The sequence below is a fragment of the Festucalex cinctus genome, chromosome 17, assembly GCF_051991245.1.
Source record: "Festucalex cinctus isolate MCC-2025b chromosome 17, RoL_Fcin_1.0, whole genome shotgun sequence".
In the NCBI taxonomy this organism is placed as follows: domain Eukaryota; kingdom Metazoa; phylum Chordata; class Actinopteri; order Syngnathiformes; family Syngnathidae; genus Festucalex; species Festucalex cinctus.
Window position 1 is genome coordinate 11,969,155 of NC_135427.1, and position 19,549 is coordinate 11,988,703.

At 40.3% G+C, this 19,549-nt stretch overlaps 2 protein-coding genes across 7 annotated transcripts in view; one reads left to right on the top strand and one right to left on the bottom strand.

Moving 5' to 3' along the window:
• LOC144004698 (protocadherin-15-like) overlaps positions 1-19,549 on the bottom strand; it is a 133,354-nt gene that overhangs the window by 63,396 nt on the left and 50,409 nt on the right. For both annotated transcript variants that reach the window (XM_077502123.1, XM_077502122.1), the window contains 7 exons: positions 10,147-10,161; positions 9,881-9,946; positions 5,428-5,588; positions 5,133-5,288; positions 2,742-2,861; positions 2,059-2,169; positions 428-598 (listed from right to left, as the gene is read on the bottom strand). In XM_077502123.1, coding sequence (XP_077358249.1) covers positions 428-598; positions 2,059-2,169; positions 2,742-2,861; positions 5,133-5,288; positions 5,428-5,588; positions 9,881-9,946; positions 10,147-10,161 — 800 coding nt within the window. The remainder of the gene's footprint in view (positions 1-427; positions 599-2,058; positions 2,170-2,741; positions 2,862-5,132; positions 5,289-5,427; positions 5,589-9,880; positions 9,947-10,146; positions 10,162-19,549) is intronic.
• LOC144004699 (glycylpeptide N-tetradecanoyltransferase 1-like) overlaps positions 1-19,549 on the top strand; it is a 164,569-nt gene that overhangs the window by 58,732 nt on the left and 86,288 nt on the right. The window contains exon 1 of one of the 5 annotated variants that reach the window (XM_077502126.1): positions 11,236-11,357. The exons of the other annotated variants lie outside the window; for them this stretch is intronic. The gene's annotated coding sequence lies outside the window, so the exon portion shown is untranslated. Of the gene's footprint in view, positions 1-11,235; positions 11,358-19,549 lie in introns of those variants that run through there. 5 annotated transcript variants of the gene reach the window in all.

The window sequence follows — 19,549 nt, forward strand, 5'->3', positions numbered from 1 at the left end:
TGCGCCTTCTCCAAACAGCAGGTTGTAAACTTGATTTACTCCCGTTGCGCCTCAGACCTCTCTTGACTGTGTCTGCGATATTTCCCAGGGTCTTCACGATGGGTGCATGTGTGTGAGCGACAACGAGATAAACAACAGGATGAAGACAGTCCAATAAAAGCATGACTGCTCCACAGGCTGTACTATTGAATGCAAGCTTGAGGATTCTAGCGAGTTTGTCATGTTTACAAAGCAGGATTATTATAATATAAACGCCTTAGAAATGTAAAATAAGGTGCAGCTTGGGAAACATGATTCCAGACCAAAGTGAAGCAACTGCATTTGCGAAAATCAACCCGCCGAATCACATCAACATCTCTTAGGCGTTACAAATGTTAAAGTAAAAAGAGCAATAAAGTTATGAGAGCGGCGATATCAAGGCCCTCACCGGCTCCGTCAGCTCGAGCACGTTGGACTTGTACGTGATGGGACTGCAGTCGCGGGTGTTTCCTACAAGGGTGCACGGCAGAAACATGGGCCCCAAGTCATCGCCGTCCAGGACGTCCACGGTCAGCGTGGTGGTGGCGGTGCGCCGCTCGCTGGGGTTGGGCGCTCGATCCTGTGAGAGAAATACAAAGGAAAGAATATCATTATTTTACTGAAGTAGATTGTTATGGTGTCTGTACTTAACTTGAGTAGGATCAATTTTAGTCTTCTTGGGATATTTTTGTCTGATAGTGTTACTAACCCTAATTAAAAAGAGGAATTCTGTCTTCAGTTCAGCTAGACGAGGTCAAGATAAAGCACTGTGATGTGATTGGTGCCATAAATGATAACAGTAGTTGCAGGAACCAGAACTAGACCTTCCCACTATGCGTATCTTTTTGATGGCTAATGTTGACCTCATACTAAATAAATAGTATAATAGTAATTCCTCAGATGTTTTGCCACCTAAAAGCTTTAGAACGCTCATTGGAATCTAAAGTATCTGATCACCTTTCACCTTGAGGTTTTAAGCAGTCCAGCTTGGACAGGCAAACTTGAGTCTAGAATGGGCCCATTGGTTGACTAATTTGCTTTCATAGTTAAAGAAAACAACTAAAATGTCAAATCTGTATGAATTGTAACGCACCACACCGTCTTCTCATATTGGGAAATTTCCATTGGTTTTGGGGGTTGAGCGATCCCAAAAGGGGGGAATTATGAAAGATGTAACTTGTGAAGATATACGGTATAAACTTGGACTTACTCACTCCTGCAGTCGCCGTGTAGTGTGCGTTTATTTCCATGACAACGTCTGTACTTTTGACTTCTTACTTTGTCAAAACAGGCTTGTTACTTTGGTAAACCTCAGTGGATGACCGAACGATGTAAAAAGGATGTAAATAGAGGTAAAGATGAGCACGGTTGAGATCTTCATTGATTGATTGATTGATTGATTGCAATCTTGGGGACGCAAAGGAGGAAAGCATAACAGTTGTCCGAGAGACTTGATTTCTTAGATGCTCATGTCTCAGCAATTATTTTATTTTTTTAAATGTAGCGAATGAACAAAATGTTTGCTCTGTTTGGGAAAGGTGATTTCTCAGACCAAACCCTTTTCCGTTCCAAGAAATCTGCTTTTTAATGGAAGGTTGAAGATATTACGGGAGATTGCGCGATAAGCTTGCTCCGTCGTCATCCCTATAAAAACCCTTCAGGACATAAACTGTTTATTTGCTCTGTTGAAGAGTTTTAAAGGTGTCGGCCTGTCTCAACAGAAGCCTTAATGGATGAATCCTAAAATGTATTTGTTTGCAAATAAAACATTCTCAGAACAGCGGAATAAAAGTAGGAAAACAAAAGGCATTAACAAAGACATTAGTGATAATTAAGGATGGGCTCATGGTTCCCTCAAGGCGGGCTCCAGAGAGCATAAATAGTCCCAGACTGTGTAAATAATGTTGCCATGATAAGGCTCATTTGCATAACTTGATTCCCACTCAAGCAGGAGGCTGTTTTATTGGCCCCAGATTACCTTTATCCACCTTCCAATGTCTCTGCGCAGCACTTTCAAATCCGAATCGAGTAACAACTCACATTAGCCTGTATGATGACCAGGTAGCGTGTTATCTCCTCATAGTTGAGGCGTTCTCTGAGCACGACGGCGCCAAACAACGTCAGCGGGATGTCGAAGGTTCTGTTGGCTGTCTGAAGAGACAAAAAAAAACACACACACACTTGCTCCCTGCTAATAACAAAAACAAAAAAAAAACCTCCAGTTGATGCCAGTGTGTTAAAGGTCATTTCAGCCTGCAGTGTATTTGTATGGTTGATTAACTTTGGCTTAGTAGCATCAAAATAAAATCAGAGACAAACGGTAAGTGAGAGATTTTCAATTAGATGTTGAATATTTCTGTGCTGGAGGGCTAAAAATGGCCACCCTTGTGGTAGGAATAACGCCTCCCGGCAAATCAATACAGATGAAAAGAGAGAGAGAAAATGACAGGAGTGTGCAAACCGGATTTATTGGACGGAGCCAATCAGAATTGTCAACGGAGCTTTGAAATGTTGATTAAAAGAGAACAGTTGCAGTGTGCGCCCCACGGGTCATTTTGAAAAACTCGTGATTGTCATTTTTTTTGTTTTTGTTTTTGAGACGCAGGTCATGTAGGCGACACAAACAAACTGTGCTGCGAAGTGTGTCACTTTCAGCTGAATCTAATCATTAAAAAATCACATGAAACGAATTTTGCAGACGAATGAGCTGATTGAAAAGTCACCGGGTCTCTTGGGTTGTACTGGATTGTGTATTCTATCTGTCCGTTTGGGCCGTCGTCGATGTCAGTCGCTCCATTGTTGCCCGAAAAGCCCGTGAAGATGGTGGTGCCCACTGGAGTCAACTGCAAACACAACAGATATTTCTTATTGCTCTCTGACAGATAGCCCCAAGGCCAGTAATCATCTCCTTAGGGTTTGAGCGAAAATTGACTCCCCTCATGGACTTGAATCTTTCAAAATACATTTGCAAGTGCTGACTAAAAGATAATTCCGTTTTGTGCTGGGCTAATAATATCTGACTTTATGAAAGGCCATTTTTAGAAAGTCTCTGTTCATTTTAGGTTGTATAATAAGGGTGGATGGTGTTTCTAAACACATTTGATTTTGATTATAATCTTTAGTCTTCCACGTAAAGGTTTCAACTTGTTTAAAAAAAAAAAAAAAATAGTGAGAAAGAATCTTGGATTCCAACATAAAAAAATGAAGCTCGTTGAAATTCAACAAGTCATAAACTACGGGAAAAGTGTCAAGAAGAGCCTGTCGGACTTTTGATATTCTTACAGCTCTCGAGAAACATAATCATCTTTTTCTTAAGCTTCAGAGGAAGACTGGACAGGTCCTCAATCTCATCTGATCTTGCTGGAGTCCCTGCTCTAACCCCCTCTCAGGTTTTTTTCCCCGATATTAGTTTGATATTTTTAACATTTCAGCAGAAACTACCATCAACTAAAGTACTTGTTAGTTTGAGAGTGTTTATCTGTATTCTGATACAAAGTGACAACTCATTTTATGGTTTCCGGATTTTCAATTAAGACCACGGGATACTCGCAGCAGGAGAACTCATTTGCCAGAGAATAGAGGAAAAGTCTATTCAAGTTGAACATGTGCCACGCAACATGAAAGATAAAATGTTGCCAACAATGATTTTCCATGCTACATTTTTGTTTGTTTTTTGTTTCCATCAGCCAAGGGCTTTGTCGATCCGTGCCAGAATGTGAATGCAGTCTCCAAACAGCATGAGAAACATATGAGATGAAGTATATTTGGCTCCTCCATCACTGATGTCCTACATAATTATATTTATCGTTTGCATTGTGGATTGAGACATCAGTGAAATACCTAAAACGGCAACACCAAGATAATAAAGTCTAGCGAAAATCTCAGCCTCTCGTCCAAAACATCCACAATGATGTCAATGACTCCCTTTATGACGTTCTCACAAATGAGCAGAGCGTCTCAATCTGGTACCTTCTTAGTCAACGATGAGCACTTGTAATAACTTAATAGGTGATTTGATGGCCTATCTAATGAGAAGGCTCCCACTCAAGTTTGACCAAACTGCCCATACGGGAGCAAATGCATCCCTTTTTAAAAACATCACGGCCGCACTGACCACATTTTATCTCCGCCTGCCATAGAGCCGTTACATTGCCGATGCATATTTTAATAACGAAGCATCTCCTAATGATGCGGCAGCTGAATGAAGGGGCGCATTTTGCCCGGGAGTGATGAGGCGGCGGAGGAGGACGGTGGGAAGTATATCAAGTGTGGCAGAGGAAGGGCGGGGAGGTTGAGAAAAGGTGACAGGATGAAGAGCTGCCAGAGGTGAGGAGGAGGAGGGGTTTTAGGGAGAAGGGCTGCACAAAAAGTGGATGCCGATGGGCCGGGGGGAGAGAAAGAGACGGCTTGAGAGGACAGATTGAGTTGGACAGGCTGTGGAAAACTGCATAATGAGATATTCTGCAACAGCCGCCAACATGCAGGCCCCGTCCAGTCGGACCTTTAAATTATGCTCTCCCAGACTCCGGAGAGCAGAGGAACAACAGGTTTGGCATTTAAAAGACTATTGTGGAGGCCTCCGAGTAACTGATTTTGAACTGTCGAGCCTCCAAAGTGGAATACAATCCATCCATCCGGTCGTTTTCTATAGCGCCTGTCCTCATTAAGGTCATAGGTTAACTGGAGCCTATCCCAGCTCATCAGGTTTTTGGTCTTTGTCATCACTGCTTCCGTTCTGTGGTTGCATTACTAAGGAACGCCAACTGAAAACCAAAGCACAATTGTGGAGTTGTTTTTGGAAATTTTCTTCGAATTTTGAAGCATATTTTTCTGTAAGGATTTTTAGTTAAACTGCACACTGTGCATTTTTTCGAGAGTCTGACTTTGGAGTTGAGCCATCTGGCCCAAAGAAGAGAGTCTGCTTACAGTTCTCAAAGTCATTGGATCTGTCAGTGTTGTCACTCGACCCTGAGAGAAGAAAATTTGACACAACTGATCGATTGGACTGTATTTCTGCTTGGAACGTTGGAGTCCTACTACTATAGTCTTGTATGCGCCAGGTTGGTTGACAGCTGGAGGATAAAGGAGCGGCTGCTTTAAGGATATCTTGTTACCTCGCTCACAGCAACGTAGTATCTGGGCTGCTGGAAACGCGGCTTGTTGTCATTGCGATCACGCACGACAATTCGGACCTCGTGTAGTATCACGGTGCCAACCAGCTCGTTGGTACACTGCACCTGAACCACAATGGATTGAATGTACGACGGAGGCTGCAAAACACAAAGAGAGTTACCGTTTTTTCCACTTGTCTTATTATACAATAGCAGTAAATGAAGGCCGAATAAGGATGACTTGACTTGACTTCATAAGTCATCGGGTCAGGGTCAAAAAGTAATTTTTCCTTCTTACATCTCTGTCGAGAACACGTCCGGTGCTGTTGAGGTAAAGGGCTTGTTTGGAAGGGTCCAGAATCACCCAGTAGTTGTGATTATCCCTCAAAGACAAGGAGATGGTTCGGTCCGGACCCTCTGCCACGCCGTTGATTTGCATGTTCTCCACCAGCAACGTTCCTGAAGAGAAGGAAGGGAAGTGAATGGATATGAGAGGCATCAGCCTTGAAAAAGGCTCGGAAAGTGCAAGTTGAATCGTTTAAACTACTGAAAGAAAGTAAAGTCCTTTTCACACTGCGCTTAATGTTTTTGGTGCAGCAAGCATGGACAACAGTGTCCCGGTGCAAGGTTGCCCATATTTGGAAGTGCTGACCTAGCAGTGTACCAGGAAGTGTAACTGGGAGTCTTTTATAATCCTAAAGCTCAGGACATTGGGACGCAGAAATTATTTGCTTTCATTTTCCCAATGCTGTTTACAGTATGTCTGCTAAAATAACATGCTGAAATCACTCCGCCAACCTCTCTCCTATTGGATGTGCCTTCTGATACCACTGTGACTTTGACCATAAAAGAAATTATTACGATCTATCGATGCAGCAACACGTATCTGGCTGTAAATGGTTGCGTGTGTCGTCCTATCATCTCTGTCTCACTCAACTCGAAACAGATCATTTTCACAAGGAGCTATGAGACATACTCATCAGCTAAAAGATGAAACATAAACATCCATAAGCGCTACCTCAAGCCCAGAGATGGCGTCTTGGAACAGAAATGTGTTTTCAAGTGAAACTTACTTGAAAGTACATATGCTGTGCAGCAAGTCTTCAGAGACCCATTACCATGCCCAGGGTCCTGCATTATTAATCACATAACTATTTTGTGTTTGACCACAGAATCCAAGAACCATTCTGCCTGTTAAAAAGATTGATGCATGCATGCCACGTCTTCTGTTGGATGAAAAGAAGAGTGAATGACCCGAACGCATTTGCCATACTGAGGCTTGCCCCAGCAAACATGCTAAATGTATGCACTTTGTAGCACGGCGCCTGCCATCTGTCTCAATAGGGTAATAAAAACCTGTATTTTTTTTTTCCCTTTCCACATCCAACATCTGCACAATCTAATATCTAACACACAATTGGGCCACGGCCCTTTGCGCTCCCATGGAAACCATGTCAAATGCCTTGACGTGATTCACTGCTGCGCAGAATTCAGGGAAGGGTGAGGGGGTGAATTTCATGAAATTGCCTTTTTTTATGTGCGAAATGAGATCCAAAAATTCACGCAGATGTTCAGTCGATGTGGTCTGCTGGTCGTCTCTGCCGGTTTCTCGGCTTGTCTTTCACGATGAAGGGAAAACAAATAAAAAGACACTGATAAATTTGTCACATTGTGTATAACTAATTTACCTCCTCATTACAATGCCTGTAATATAAACTGTCTCTTTTCACAGTGGCCTCATTTTTTATGATTGACGACCAGATTAAAATAACCCACATGTAGAAACAGAAAATAACTGAGCTAGCGTAACACCCGAAGCACAACGAGAAATGCACGTTAATAAAAGCTGTTGATAAAGACTTGATGAAAATGAGCATTGTGCTCATGCGCTGATATGTCAATTATTACAGTACATTAGTTTTAACTGAAAGCCACGACAGAGCTGGGGGATCAGCCAGGTACAATTCACACAGTAAAATTGAATATCTTCACATTAGCATTGTTTCAGTCTTGCTTAAGGAAAGCCAAAAAGAGTAAACATGTAGATAGTACAATGCAAATGTTTTATTTGATTAGTTTTTTGTTTTAGCTATTGTATTCAACAAAGATAAAATTTATAGTCAAGGATGACTCTGGCTCATCTCTTAGTTATGGCCTAAACTTCTGGTGACTTTCCGTGACTGAGCTTCCATTACGTTTCTATTTGGCTAGGATGGTGTTTTTTTTTTTTTTATATTGGTTGATTTTGAATTGCGTTTTTTTAAGCACTTTGAGTTGCATTTTTATGTATGGTGCTATATAAATAAACTTGATTTGATTATTTTCTGGAAAAGGAAGTCGCTACACATAATCACATAATCAGTATTTAGTGGAGCCCGCGTTTCAAAGCAAACATGTTGAAGCAGCATTTAGCTGTTGTGCTGCACACAAATCAAATTCTATAGTTCTCGTAGATCGTCTATTGGTGTATGCTTAAATTTTACTCAATAGCTTTTGGTCATGTATACACTGCACTAATTTGTTCTATATTTGTAAATGTTGTTTATCAAGAGAATACAACAACCCAGAATGCTAAACTCTTTTTCGGTATATATCTTTAACATTTACTGTCGTATAATTTCATTTTTCAGGCAACATTGTTTGGTATTTTGGAGTCGGACCTTACATTGATTTAACTTTAATCGGGGAGAACCTGCTCCATAGGTTAATGTGACAAGTAAGAGCAAGAGCCAGAACCCGACTCTCCTAAAATTAAATGGATTGTAACCCTAAATAATGTATTTGCTAAGACCTGTATCTGTCCTATTTTTAATCATTCTAGTATGGCATGCTGCCGTGAAAAAGTTCATTAAAACAATACATAAAATGTGAATCTCACATGAACTTCAGTTTGATAAACTAATTAGCTGAAAATTAATCTGCGTCTTTGCACATGAATGAATAATAACATTGCCATTAGCGCTTTTCCGCAATATTGATCTATTTCAGTAATTACCTCAACCCTCGTGTAGACTTGAGTGGAAACAAACGCAATCTTATTTTGCTGTGGGGGATTCGGCTAATGTACTGGATGCAGAACAACAATTTGAATGAGATTGGAGACGTTTTACGATAAATAATGGCAATGAGATTACATTGAGCAGCCGGCATCAAGGATCGCATGCGTTTTTACAACAAGGGAGATTGGCGGCTGCATATGCAATTAATATGAATATGCTTGCGTGTCTGCCTTGTCTGAACCATACCCAGATAAGAAAAAAATCGCATCATTATTCTCTTAAAGCCTTCTCCTTCCATGTCTTATGAATACAAACCTTTTTTTGTCAGTAATTTATTGTGCAGCAGTCCAGTTAGAAAGCACATGTGCATCTATAAAATGTAGTAGAAGTGGCATGCCTATACCATTAGCGTTATATCTTGTCTGTAGCGCAATAAATATATCCATTTGATCTCCTGCAGCCATCTTGACTGAAATATATTTTGCAGCAGAGACACAATGTGACCACAAATGAGAAAGAAAGTGCTGTGCCTGCGAGTTTGGCTGTAATATTCCAGCACACGAAAATGCTATGACAGTCCTTGCGAGCCCTTGAGCTGTTTACATGGGTAAGCCCATTGGATTTGGTTTTTATCTTCATGTGCATTTTCTTTTTGACAACAAATGATGGCCTTTCTTTAAACAAACAGGTTCATGAGATTTACAAGAAAATAATTGAATATTACCACGCCTGCATTCGCAATTTGCAAACAAATTGATGTAGCCACGAAGCGTAAGGCCATTTTCCGGAGACACAAGTAATATTATTTAAATGTATTTCAACTTTTTTTTTTCTAACATCTTTTCTTAGCTTTTGCACTTCGAGCCATTTTCACTGAAGCAACCCACTTCGCTCACGGCTGTTGTACTGAATTTTGACTGATTTTGCAGAATATTCTGTTCTCTTGCTCTAGAAACATGGAACCTACCAAAAGAAAGAGAATAGTTTCTTCTTTCATCAGTAAAAAAAAAAGTATATTTATCTGTTTCTGTTTTGCAACAAGTAGCATTAGTATATAGCAAAGTTGCATCAATATTCACAAACCTGTTGAAAACACTGGCAAAAAGAGCTTGTTGCAACATAGCCCTGGCTGATTTCTTATACTCTGCTGCAACCTGCTGGCAGTTTTTTGTAAAAACTACCATTGCTTTAAGCGACCTCTTCATGTCAGAAGCTGTATCAAAGCCTTCTGTATGCTCGAACATAAGAAAAACAACAACAACGTATAGATATGTTTTTGGGAGTGAAGGACAAAGTATTAAATATATTTATACGTTTTTGGTTTTGAATGAATTAAATAATTTGGATTTAATTCTTTGACCCAAAGTATGAGTTGAAAAATAAATAAATAAATAAACTCAGTGGAATTTCTAAAGGGAGCACCTACAACACTTAAACTTGTCAAAAGTCAATATAGAGACAGGTGGAACAGGAAGATTTACCCGTTCTTGCATTTCCATCGACAACTGAGCTAAGATTCTGGAGAAGAATCGGGCCTCCAGCAACGGCACGGCTGGCCGAGGCCTCATGAATATTAACGAGCGCAGGTTACACGCCTTGCCAATTGGCAGCTACCGAAAAGGTCAAGATCTCCTCGCCGTGTTTGCTCAAAGTTGGGCCGAGGACTTAAAAGTTCTTCACCTCTCTCTGTTGGAGGGCACAATTTGAAGCAAGTGGCCGTCATTCAAGTGGGAATTAAACGGGAAGCCTTACCATTGGGACTCTCCTCATCTATGGCGACGATGGTAGCGGGAGGACCCAATCGAGAAAGTTTGCATTCTGTGAGAGGGAGACAAAATATTATCATGAGCATAATTAAGGCAGCACATTGTTCACATTGTGCAGTTTACGCATTGAATAACGCTGGATTAACACAGTCCATTAACTTCTAAGATGATTTCAACAAACTGTCGCGGGATTTACAGGATCACACAAACACCACATTAATGGAGAGGAGGAAAAGTGGAAATAGTTCTCACCCTCGTATTGCCAGTCTGCAGCAGAAGACCCACCAGGAGGGAGGAAAGGAAAGATGAAGGAAAGTAAAATAGAAAAAAAGGAAGGAAAATTAGGAATAAATCTTCAGGCTGTGAGTGCCTTTGAGCTTTTGAAAAGATGTGCACTCTAAGGCGTGACATTGATGTGTACTGTATGACATTTTTTCCGCCTGAATTCACAACCAGCATCCACATTTTAGAAAAAAATGACTGCTGTGAAATTATTTGCACCCAAGCAGGAGTGCGGAGGTGCCAATGTGACATTCAAGTATTCAAAAGGGAGCTGATCCGTCTGTCCTTGCCACATTCAACAACAACATTCAAATGCTCTCCAGGACACAGAACCAATCACAACAGTAGTGAGGTCAGATGCAAGCAAAAATATTTACTTTTACACTACTCACTGTGGGTTTGCATTTTTTGTGGGGGAAAATTAGTGATGTTAAACGATTACATTTTTTTTAACTAATTAATCACACAGCTTAGTGTAATTAATCGTGATTAATCACATTTTTACTTCTGCTTCTTTTTTCTTCAAAGCTTGTAGCAGATATTTGAGTAAAATCTTGGAATTAATGTAAAATCATCAATCAAATATAAAGTATATTTAGAATCAATAGAAACATAGAAACAATTCTTAGAACTTCTCACTTGCAGGTTTAGTTGTGTTGTGTGCTGAGAGGTAGGATCCCAAATGCAGACACAAATAAATAAATAAATAAACATTGAGAGGCAGAAACTAAGAGAGCGGTACACAGAAACAGTTGAGCAATAATCCGGCAAAACACACACAATTCTCAGACCCTTAAATAGACAGTCAAACAATCTCATTGGTTGTGGCTAAACATGTGAGTACTAGTATTGACATGGAATTCTCTGATTGGCTGTTGACGTAATTACAGATAGTTCCTGACATAAACAAACATCATATAGCATAAAAGACCCTTGACATCATATAGTCCAGACATCATATAGCCTAAAACTAGTTGAAACTATATTCTGTTACATCAATACCAAAACAGACACATAAGGGGGTCGTGAACTCTGGCGCGCGGTCAAGAACTCTACTCAAACTTAACCCAGGCGTGACCCCAGACATGAGACAAGACTCTAACATTACTCCTGCATGACTCGAGTCAGGACAAGTTCTGCTAACGAGCACCACACTCCAGCAGCATCGGTTTTGCGTGGAGGTAACTTGAGCAGGAATTTTTCTCTGAAATGATATGCCAAAAACGAATTTAGCTCAAATTACTTTAGAGTTCTTTAACAAGCCTCAAGCAAGTAAATTATATGTAAAACTACCTATTGTCCATTTTTACTACTTTCCGTCAGTGACTCCTCCAAGTTTGGTTGCGTTAACTGAGTTATTTTTATTTTTTAAATGCTTGCATGAATTTAAATTAATCTCCAGAGTTAACGCTTTAATTTTGACAGCCCTAAAAAAAACATTTCATGGAAAACTACACATGACTTTTGAAGATGACAAGGTATTTGTTGATGGGATGATTTTTGTAAATTTGAATACAGTCATTCAGATTGTCTGCCTGTGCTCTGATCAAATTCACCCAGATGGCGTTAGACCAGCTGTGCCAATATTTAGACATGGTCTGACTGAGTAGGCGTAAGTTTAGATTAACACACCTTTGCTTAAGTGCAAATGTTATTACTTTTGCAGGCGTTATATTTTCAGGAACTTACTATATTATTGGGTACTGTTTGGCCGTGCGTCACAAAAATTGGAAGTCATTGAATCCATCTTTGGCTCATGTTCAGAGACTGAAATGTATGACAATGAATCCCTCGAGTTCTTTCGATTGGGATTCAAGTAACATCAAAATTTAGATCGTCCCGCTACTTTGGTTTCGAGCTTTAAAGGCAATATTGTAGATGTAGCGAAAGCATGTTTGGTTTGTTCATTCGTCCAACACTTGAAGCTCAAACGCTGGAAGGGAATTTTGCGTCTCGCTCCTTTCAAGCTTTTGTAATTGTGCATCGGCGGCAAGCCGAGTGTGCAAAGCAGTGTAACAATGGCCACTCGTTAGCGGACCAGCTGGCCTTTGAGAAGAGTACGTTTGTTTGCGGGTGTGTGTGCATGACAGATGCGCATCTCCTGCTTGACTGCCTTCTTATTCGGTGTAAGACGATGCCCCTCATCTATTACGAACCATCCACTTGTTCCGCATGGGGAATTTCGGTGTTTTTTTTTTGTTTTTTTTTTGGTAGCGGCGCGCATACTCGTCTTCCTTCTGCCGTTTCTCATCTATCTCCCAGCTTCTACCTGTCACTCTACTTTGCTTCTGCAGCCATTCCCATTAAATGGAATGAAACTGTGTCCGTCAGGGCTGTAATCCAAAGTGACGGTCCAACACAATGAGATCACACAATGAAATGAGTTACTTCCTGAAAAGGATGAGTATCATGAAGGGCTATGCGGGCATAATTTGAAGAAGTCTATTTATTTTTTTTAAGACGACTTCACTAAAATTTGAGATATTGGAGGGAAGCAGCCATGAGTGATACAATGGAGATGAGACCAGTGGAGATGCAACGCTCTGTTATCGGCGCCAAATTAAATCATGTGTCGCAGTAATACGCGTTATCTCGCCATGGCAGTCAAATTAGTGCAACTTCTGGTCTCACTGTGGAAATCTCACTGAGGGGATTATTCATAAGAGTTTATCGCAGTGATATGCTTATCGTCCTTAATATTAAAACAAGAAACCTAACGATTCTTCAGTATCGCTGGGGTCAAATTAGCCGTTTCGGTGCTCTCGTTTTCAGATGGATTCAGATCTTGCAACGTTGAGAGATTGTCAGGATGGCAAAGCAACAGAGCTATTCATTTCAAAGGACTCCAAGTTTAGTTAGTGGAGGTCAAAAGTTTGATCTGCAGGTAATTGGTTTCACTTTCACGACTGGAAAAAATTGGCAGAGTTTTCAAACGATCGTCAAACTTTCGAGATCTATTACAGCGCCATATAAAAGCAAGAACGTTATTAATTAAGCTAGTGATGAGCAGGCCCTTGCACCGCCTTTTTTTTATGGTGAATCTTCAAACGTTGCCATTTTCAACTAACATTAGACACCCTAGGCAAAAAGTTTTGCAATTTAATTTGTGAAGGATACCTAAAATGAGTATTAGGGCCTTAGACGAAGTAGAAAACATTCATGCTTCTGCTAGGAAGCAAATATCATCAAAAAAAAAAGCCTACTAAAACACCTGGAGTATATTTATATATATATTAGAGGGATTTAAAATTCTGGCAGATGTGTTCTGAGCCCATTCAACATGAGTTTGAACATAGCCAAATCCCTAGTTATGAGGGTGTGCACACTTGTGCAACCACATTATTTCATTTGTTTTTTTCCTAATTCCCTTCAAAGATCAATTCAATTGAGTTGTACAAGTTGTAGGTCACATTAATAGTTGAAAAATTATTCATCTTTCTATATCATAAAAAACCTGGCATTTTAACAGGGGTGTGCAGACTTTTTACATGCACTTTGTGCAATTACATGCAGCAGAAAATGATCTGTTTTTCCACAAAAACATAATCTGCATTTTCACCCTCATTGCCCATCTTGCCATCACTTATCCACTGGTCGGAATATGCTTATTCCGTCTTCTTGTGAAAGACTCCAGACTCCCGGGAAAAAAAAAATAAAAAAATCAGTGAAATGACTTTGTGCGAGGCAAATTGAATGAATCCATCTGATGCCAGGTTTCTGTCAAGCTGATGAAACGCTCCCTTGAGAGCCACGTGAAGGGAATGAGGTGACGTTTTCAAGGTGTAGCCCACAGTAAGGAAAGAAAAGATACGGGAGGGGCGTTCGATTCCGAGAACGTCAAAAAGGAATCTATGAGAAGGCGTGCTGTGTTTTAGATGCGTTTTAGATGCTCTTTACTGTAAAACTCAAGACTATCAATATCTTTATTTACTATATGAATGCAGTCCATGCAGACTTGGCAAAACAACGGAACGGGCTGCCAAAAAGCTCTCAGTTATCACAGAAGACAAGTAGAAGACAGCGAGAGGTGACCATGACGACAAGATCCAAACAATCCTCAGTCAACGTCTCCATGAGACGCAAGCACAACATTACGTGCACCAGTCGACACTCAACACAAGCACACTCGCGTTACCATCAAATATACATGCTAGACGATGACTCAGCAGAGCATCTGCCTGATCGAGACCAACTTTGAGTATTGAGATCATTTGGATCTGAGGATGAGTCACTCCGAAAAGAAAACGTGAGGTCGCGTCACGTGAAAAAAAAAACAGGATTAATATAGACTCAAACTGGGATGGAAGATAAAACAAAACAAATGAAGGTATAAAGCCTTTTTTTTTTTTTTTAGCCCATCAGAATGCTCAGCAAAATATTTTGGGCAAATTCATAAGTGAGAGAGGATATAAAAAGTCTGTACATCCCTGTTCACATGCCAAGTTTTGTAATTAAAAAAATGAGGCCATAAGAAATGTCAACATATTTCCTCAAATTAATGTGACTTGTAGCTTGTACAACTCAAGTGAAAAGCTGCTTAAAAAAACATGCACACCCTCAAAACTGGGATGTTCAAAATTAACTCACTTAAATTAAAAGTTCCCTCTGATTAAGCCTACTAATTAAACTTTAGCTGTTCTAGTGGGCTTTTTCTATGCTCCCCCCATATTTTTTGTTCTTAAGGTGTTGTGTGCACTATGCATGACTGTAGTGAGAAAGCCAACTTCAAAATCAAAACTTCACCTTACCAAGTAATGTGATCAAACCCCTGAAACGGTATAAAGGTGGAAAAAAGTTCAAACCTGACACTTGAACAGGGGCGTGTTGTCATGGTTGGATCCCAAAAATGCAGACACAAGTAAGATTTTAACTCTTTATTCGCATAACATCGAGAGACGTAGAACAAACTTGACTAGACGAGAAACAGTGAGAATGCATCGAGAATCACGAGACGCCAAGCCCCCTTGGGCTGTGGAGATGCACAGAGGAACAGAGGTAATGATCCGACAAATGCGCACTTCCCGGTTTGGCTTAAATAGACAGTGAAATGATCGAATTAGCTGTGGCTAGACATGTGGGTAACAGGACTGACATGGAATTATCTAATAGACTGTTGACCAGGAAAAGAGATTAAAGATTCTTGACATCACATAGCTTAAAACCAGTTGAAACTACACGCCGATTACATCAGTTCAAAACAGACACTTGACCTCACGGCCATGACCCAAACATAACCTTGGCGTCGCCCAGTCATGACATGTGTAGACTAGTTATAGTCACTGTAGGCCTGAATATCATACATGCACAGATATTTAACCAAAAACAAGAACAGGCAGCATTGAAAAATGGATGGAATTTCATAAAGGGATGCCAAATAACGTCGCACGTGAGCTTGTAGCAGTCATTCTGGCAAAGAAAATAGACGGCATCACATGATGAATCTGCCATAGTAGGAGCAAATCCCCCCCCCCCCTCCAAATTACAGGGTCGGACACAACGGGCAGCTGGTCCGCCGAATTGGACCGCTTCCACCGAAATAATTGACTGGTTTCAGTCGATGGCGTGTCAGAGTGGGCAAAATCCAATTCAAATGCAAAGGATGACACTGCAAGGTTGTATTGCGACATGTCGATTTTGAAAATAATTTGTCGTGGCGAACTAACATTTCAAACCTCAAAAAACTTTTTCTCATTGTTTTCATTCTGCTCATTTGAATTAGTTTCTGCTTGTTGCCATCTGTTAAAAGCTGCTCTGTAGTAGTTTGTGAATGAACGGGGAGGTCGACGAGCAAGGCGATAGAAAATATGCCAGCTCAATGTATAACATACGCTTGCTTTGAAGTCAGAAAGACGCCGAATACAAAGAAGAGAATTTGGAAGACGGCAAAACAAAAAGACAGGGAGAGATGGATGAGTCATCTACAGAGTACGTAATTTCGTCTGTTATTAAAATGCACTGAGTTATGCAAAAAGGCATGCACATTATATAAAGCAAAAATTGAGATTCAGAGATGTCACTGAGTGAAAGATTTCACACAGTCATTCCTAATTTAATATACTAACAGTCCTATTTAGCTTAAGATAACGATGGTTTATTATACAACAGAAGAGAAAAAAAAAGAAGCAGTTATAAATTTAAATCTTCAAGGGAAGTCAACCCCCAAAATTGTCTTTAAAATACTTTCAGTGCGCTCCCACGAGTCCAAACATTGCATTCTGATTAATATTGTGAAATATGAATGAATAAAGCAGGAAAACCGGCGGCCATTTTGTTACTTGCTGTCCACTGGAAATGACATCATAGTTACTGAGAGAACAACCTAATCTATCACACCTGTTTTTTGAATTTGGTCTTGTGACTTCCATAAGGTGAGCCGTGATTGGTCATTACCCGAGCGCTGAGCAACTGATGTCATTTTCAGTAGACAGCAAGTGACAAAATGGCCGACCCCTTGGATGGGGGTGAATTTTGCTTCATCATTCATATTACACAAACAAATTATTAATCAGAATGTTGTATTTAGACTAGTGAGGCTACATATAACATAACATAATATTTTTGGGGTTGATGCCCCATTTAAAATTTGCTAGCATAATGCTAACACATAATAGGAACTTCCATAGACAGACTAACAAATAGCATCGTAAAGCAATGGATATTCAAACACATTTGTCAACAGATAATATAACAATATTCACAGGCATGTTTTCTTTATCCTCTGCACAGAATGACAAATATCACTTCAGACTACTGAGGAGACTGTCCATGTACTATATACTATTAAATTGAAGCAAAAAAAATAAAAAAAAATCATGTATTTTCTGAATAATAGAATTGACTTACAACTCGATGCATGAATTTAGGGAGCCAACAGTCGAGTTTTTTTTTTTTTCTTTTTCATTTTCCCCTCTAAAAGTTCTCTCGTGTCATGTCCTCTTTTAAGCCTCCATCAGCAGGTACACCTTTCTCCACCACTCCCCGGGGTCCAATTCCTCTCCATCCTCTAGCCAGCCCGCCCGTCATCCATCCATCATCTCTTCAGCTAGCCAACCGTCCATCCATTTTTTTTTTTTTTTTTTTTTTTGCCCCTCGATCCACTCAGCCGTGGAGGACAGGGTGGGGTAGTTGAAATCGAGGAGGGGGAGACGGGACGATTGGCGGGGAATGGACAAGTGAACGTCGGGGAAGGAATTAAAAAGCAAGACAGTAAGCGTAGAAGAAGGTAGATGGAGAGTAGGAAAGGAAGGCTGACGAGAGACAGTGTGACCTTGCGTTAGATTGATGCATCTCTGGAGGCGACGGATTGTTGACCCGAGCGTGCGCGCGCACACAGACACCGAAGAAAGTCACACACACGCAGACTCAATGCTGGAGGGATCGCCACTTTGTCACCGGGCCCGGCTTATCCATTAGCCGGGCTCTCCGTCTCGCTCTCGGAGTGTCAGCCCCGCTCGGGGCCCGCGTGGAGTTGAAGCGCGGCTGACGGCGGAGCCCAATCAGACGCCACTCGTCCCCGAGGCGGAGACACACGACCGACCCCTGTTGTTGGGCTTAATGCTCATCTTGTCAACAACCGCACTGGCATCACAGCCTGATACTCTCGTGTCAGCATCCGTCTACTCAAAATGGTCCTTGTTTTTCTCCTACTTTATATTTAATACATTTATTAAGTATAATTACTAATAATTACATAAATTTTATAAAATATTATATTGTAGATGATAAAATGTTATATCTATATTAGAGGTGTCATGTGATTAGAAATTTTAATTGTAAATTGCATGACTTCAATAGTTAACTCATGATTAATTACATTGTATATGTTCAAAATGCACAATAAAATATACAATTTTTTCCCCCCCAAGTTTTCATACTCTTAAGCTAAAAGTAGGAAGAAATGTGAAACTAATAGAAATATAGCTGCATATTTTAGTCATTGATACAGTAATTTCATAATAATTCATGAAATTGAGTTAAAATTAAATAGATGTACTGTAAAAAAAGTGATTCTGATTTGTATTGAGGTAATTTTTCTGCCACTAGATGGCATATTTGCATTTGTAAGACATTGGTGACAGCTGAGTGCATTTTTCCTTTCATATTTAGAGCAATCTAATCTTTAACACAAAGTAACTTGTGAAATTCTGCACCTTTCTAAAATTGTAAAATACAACTTGACCCCAAATATATGAATTATTTTTCATTTCATTTACTGCTAAATTTTGACGTGGACATTTCTGTTGCATTGTGACTGGAATTCCACTAGTACAGGTAAGTCATTAATCGCGTGTTGAAAAAATTACTGGCGTTCAAGGAACTTTAAATTAACTCAAAATTAATTCACTAATTTTGACATTCCTAATAAACATGAATTATTATTTATTGATATTTAAGAGCTGTCACTTCTTTTTTTTTTTTTTCTCCTTGGCTTTGCACTGCGAGCCGAAATTGAAACGCAAGCTCTCCCAACAACAATTTGCCAGGCAATCGTTGAGGTGAACCAGGATTTCAGAAAGTCTGTCGCCGGCAAACACGCACATTTCCGCACGGCGGCACTGTCTGGCACGCAGGCGATGCGAATCCAAGCCATGCCGACGCTTCATGCTTGCACTAATTGACAGCCGGCGACAGCAGCGAGCCAAGCGAGCGATGCGTGTGGTAAACAATGGCGCCTTCCAAAAGCGCAGATGCTTATTGCGGGCCCAATTCAAGTGTTGAGTCTTTGAGCTGCAAGTCAACTCGCGGGTCTCCTCCGGTTGCGAGCGTCTCGATCCTCTGCCACGCGCCATCTGCCTTCCTTAGAATACCGCCACCGGTACTTGAAGCGCCTTGCAAAATGTTTGCAGCTTTTTATGTTTTTGACGGAGGAAGTGATAGCTAGGCTAGCTTGTGCACGGGGCCTCGAGCGTGAAAGTTTTGTGCGAGTAGGAGCAACACTGATCTAGAAGTAGTTGGACACCAATTCCGGTCCTCGAGGTCCGGAGTCCTGCAGGTTTTAGATGTTTCCGCCTACCAACACACCTGATACTAAAGACCAGGATCGTTATCAGGCATGCTGATAAGCTGATTATATGATGCACATATTGCATTTAGTTTAGCTTATTGCCGTGTTATCCCTGTTTTTATACTAGGGTGAGGTTTAAAAAAAATTGAATAATCAATACCAAATCGATTTTCCTTTTAGAGTGTGATAGCGATTCATCATACCATGAATCAATTATTTTAATATCTATTTTTTTCCCATAAATTAACAAGAAAATAAAAATTTAAAGGCGACATTTTTTTGTATCTTACTGTTTTCCTTAAATTTGCTGTTCACATGAATTTAAAAGTATTTTCTTACATTTCGGATAGACCTGATTTTTCGCACTTC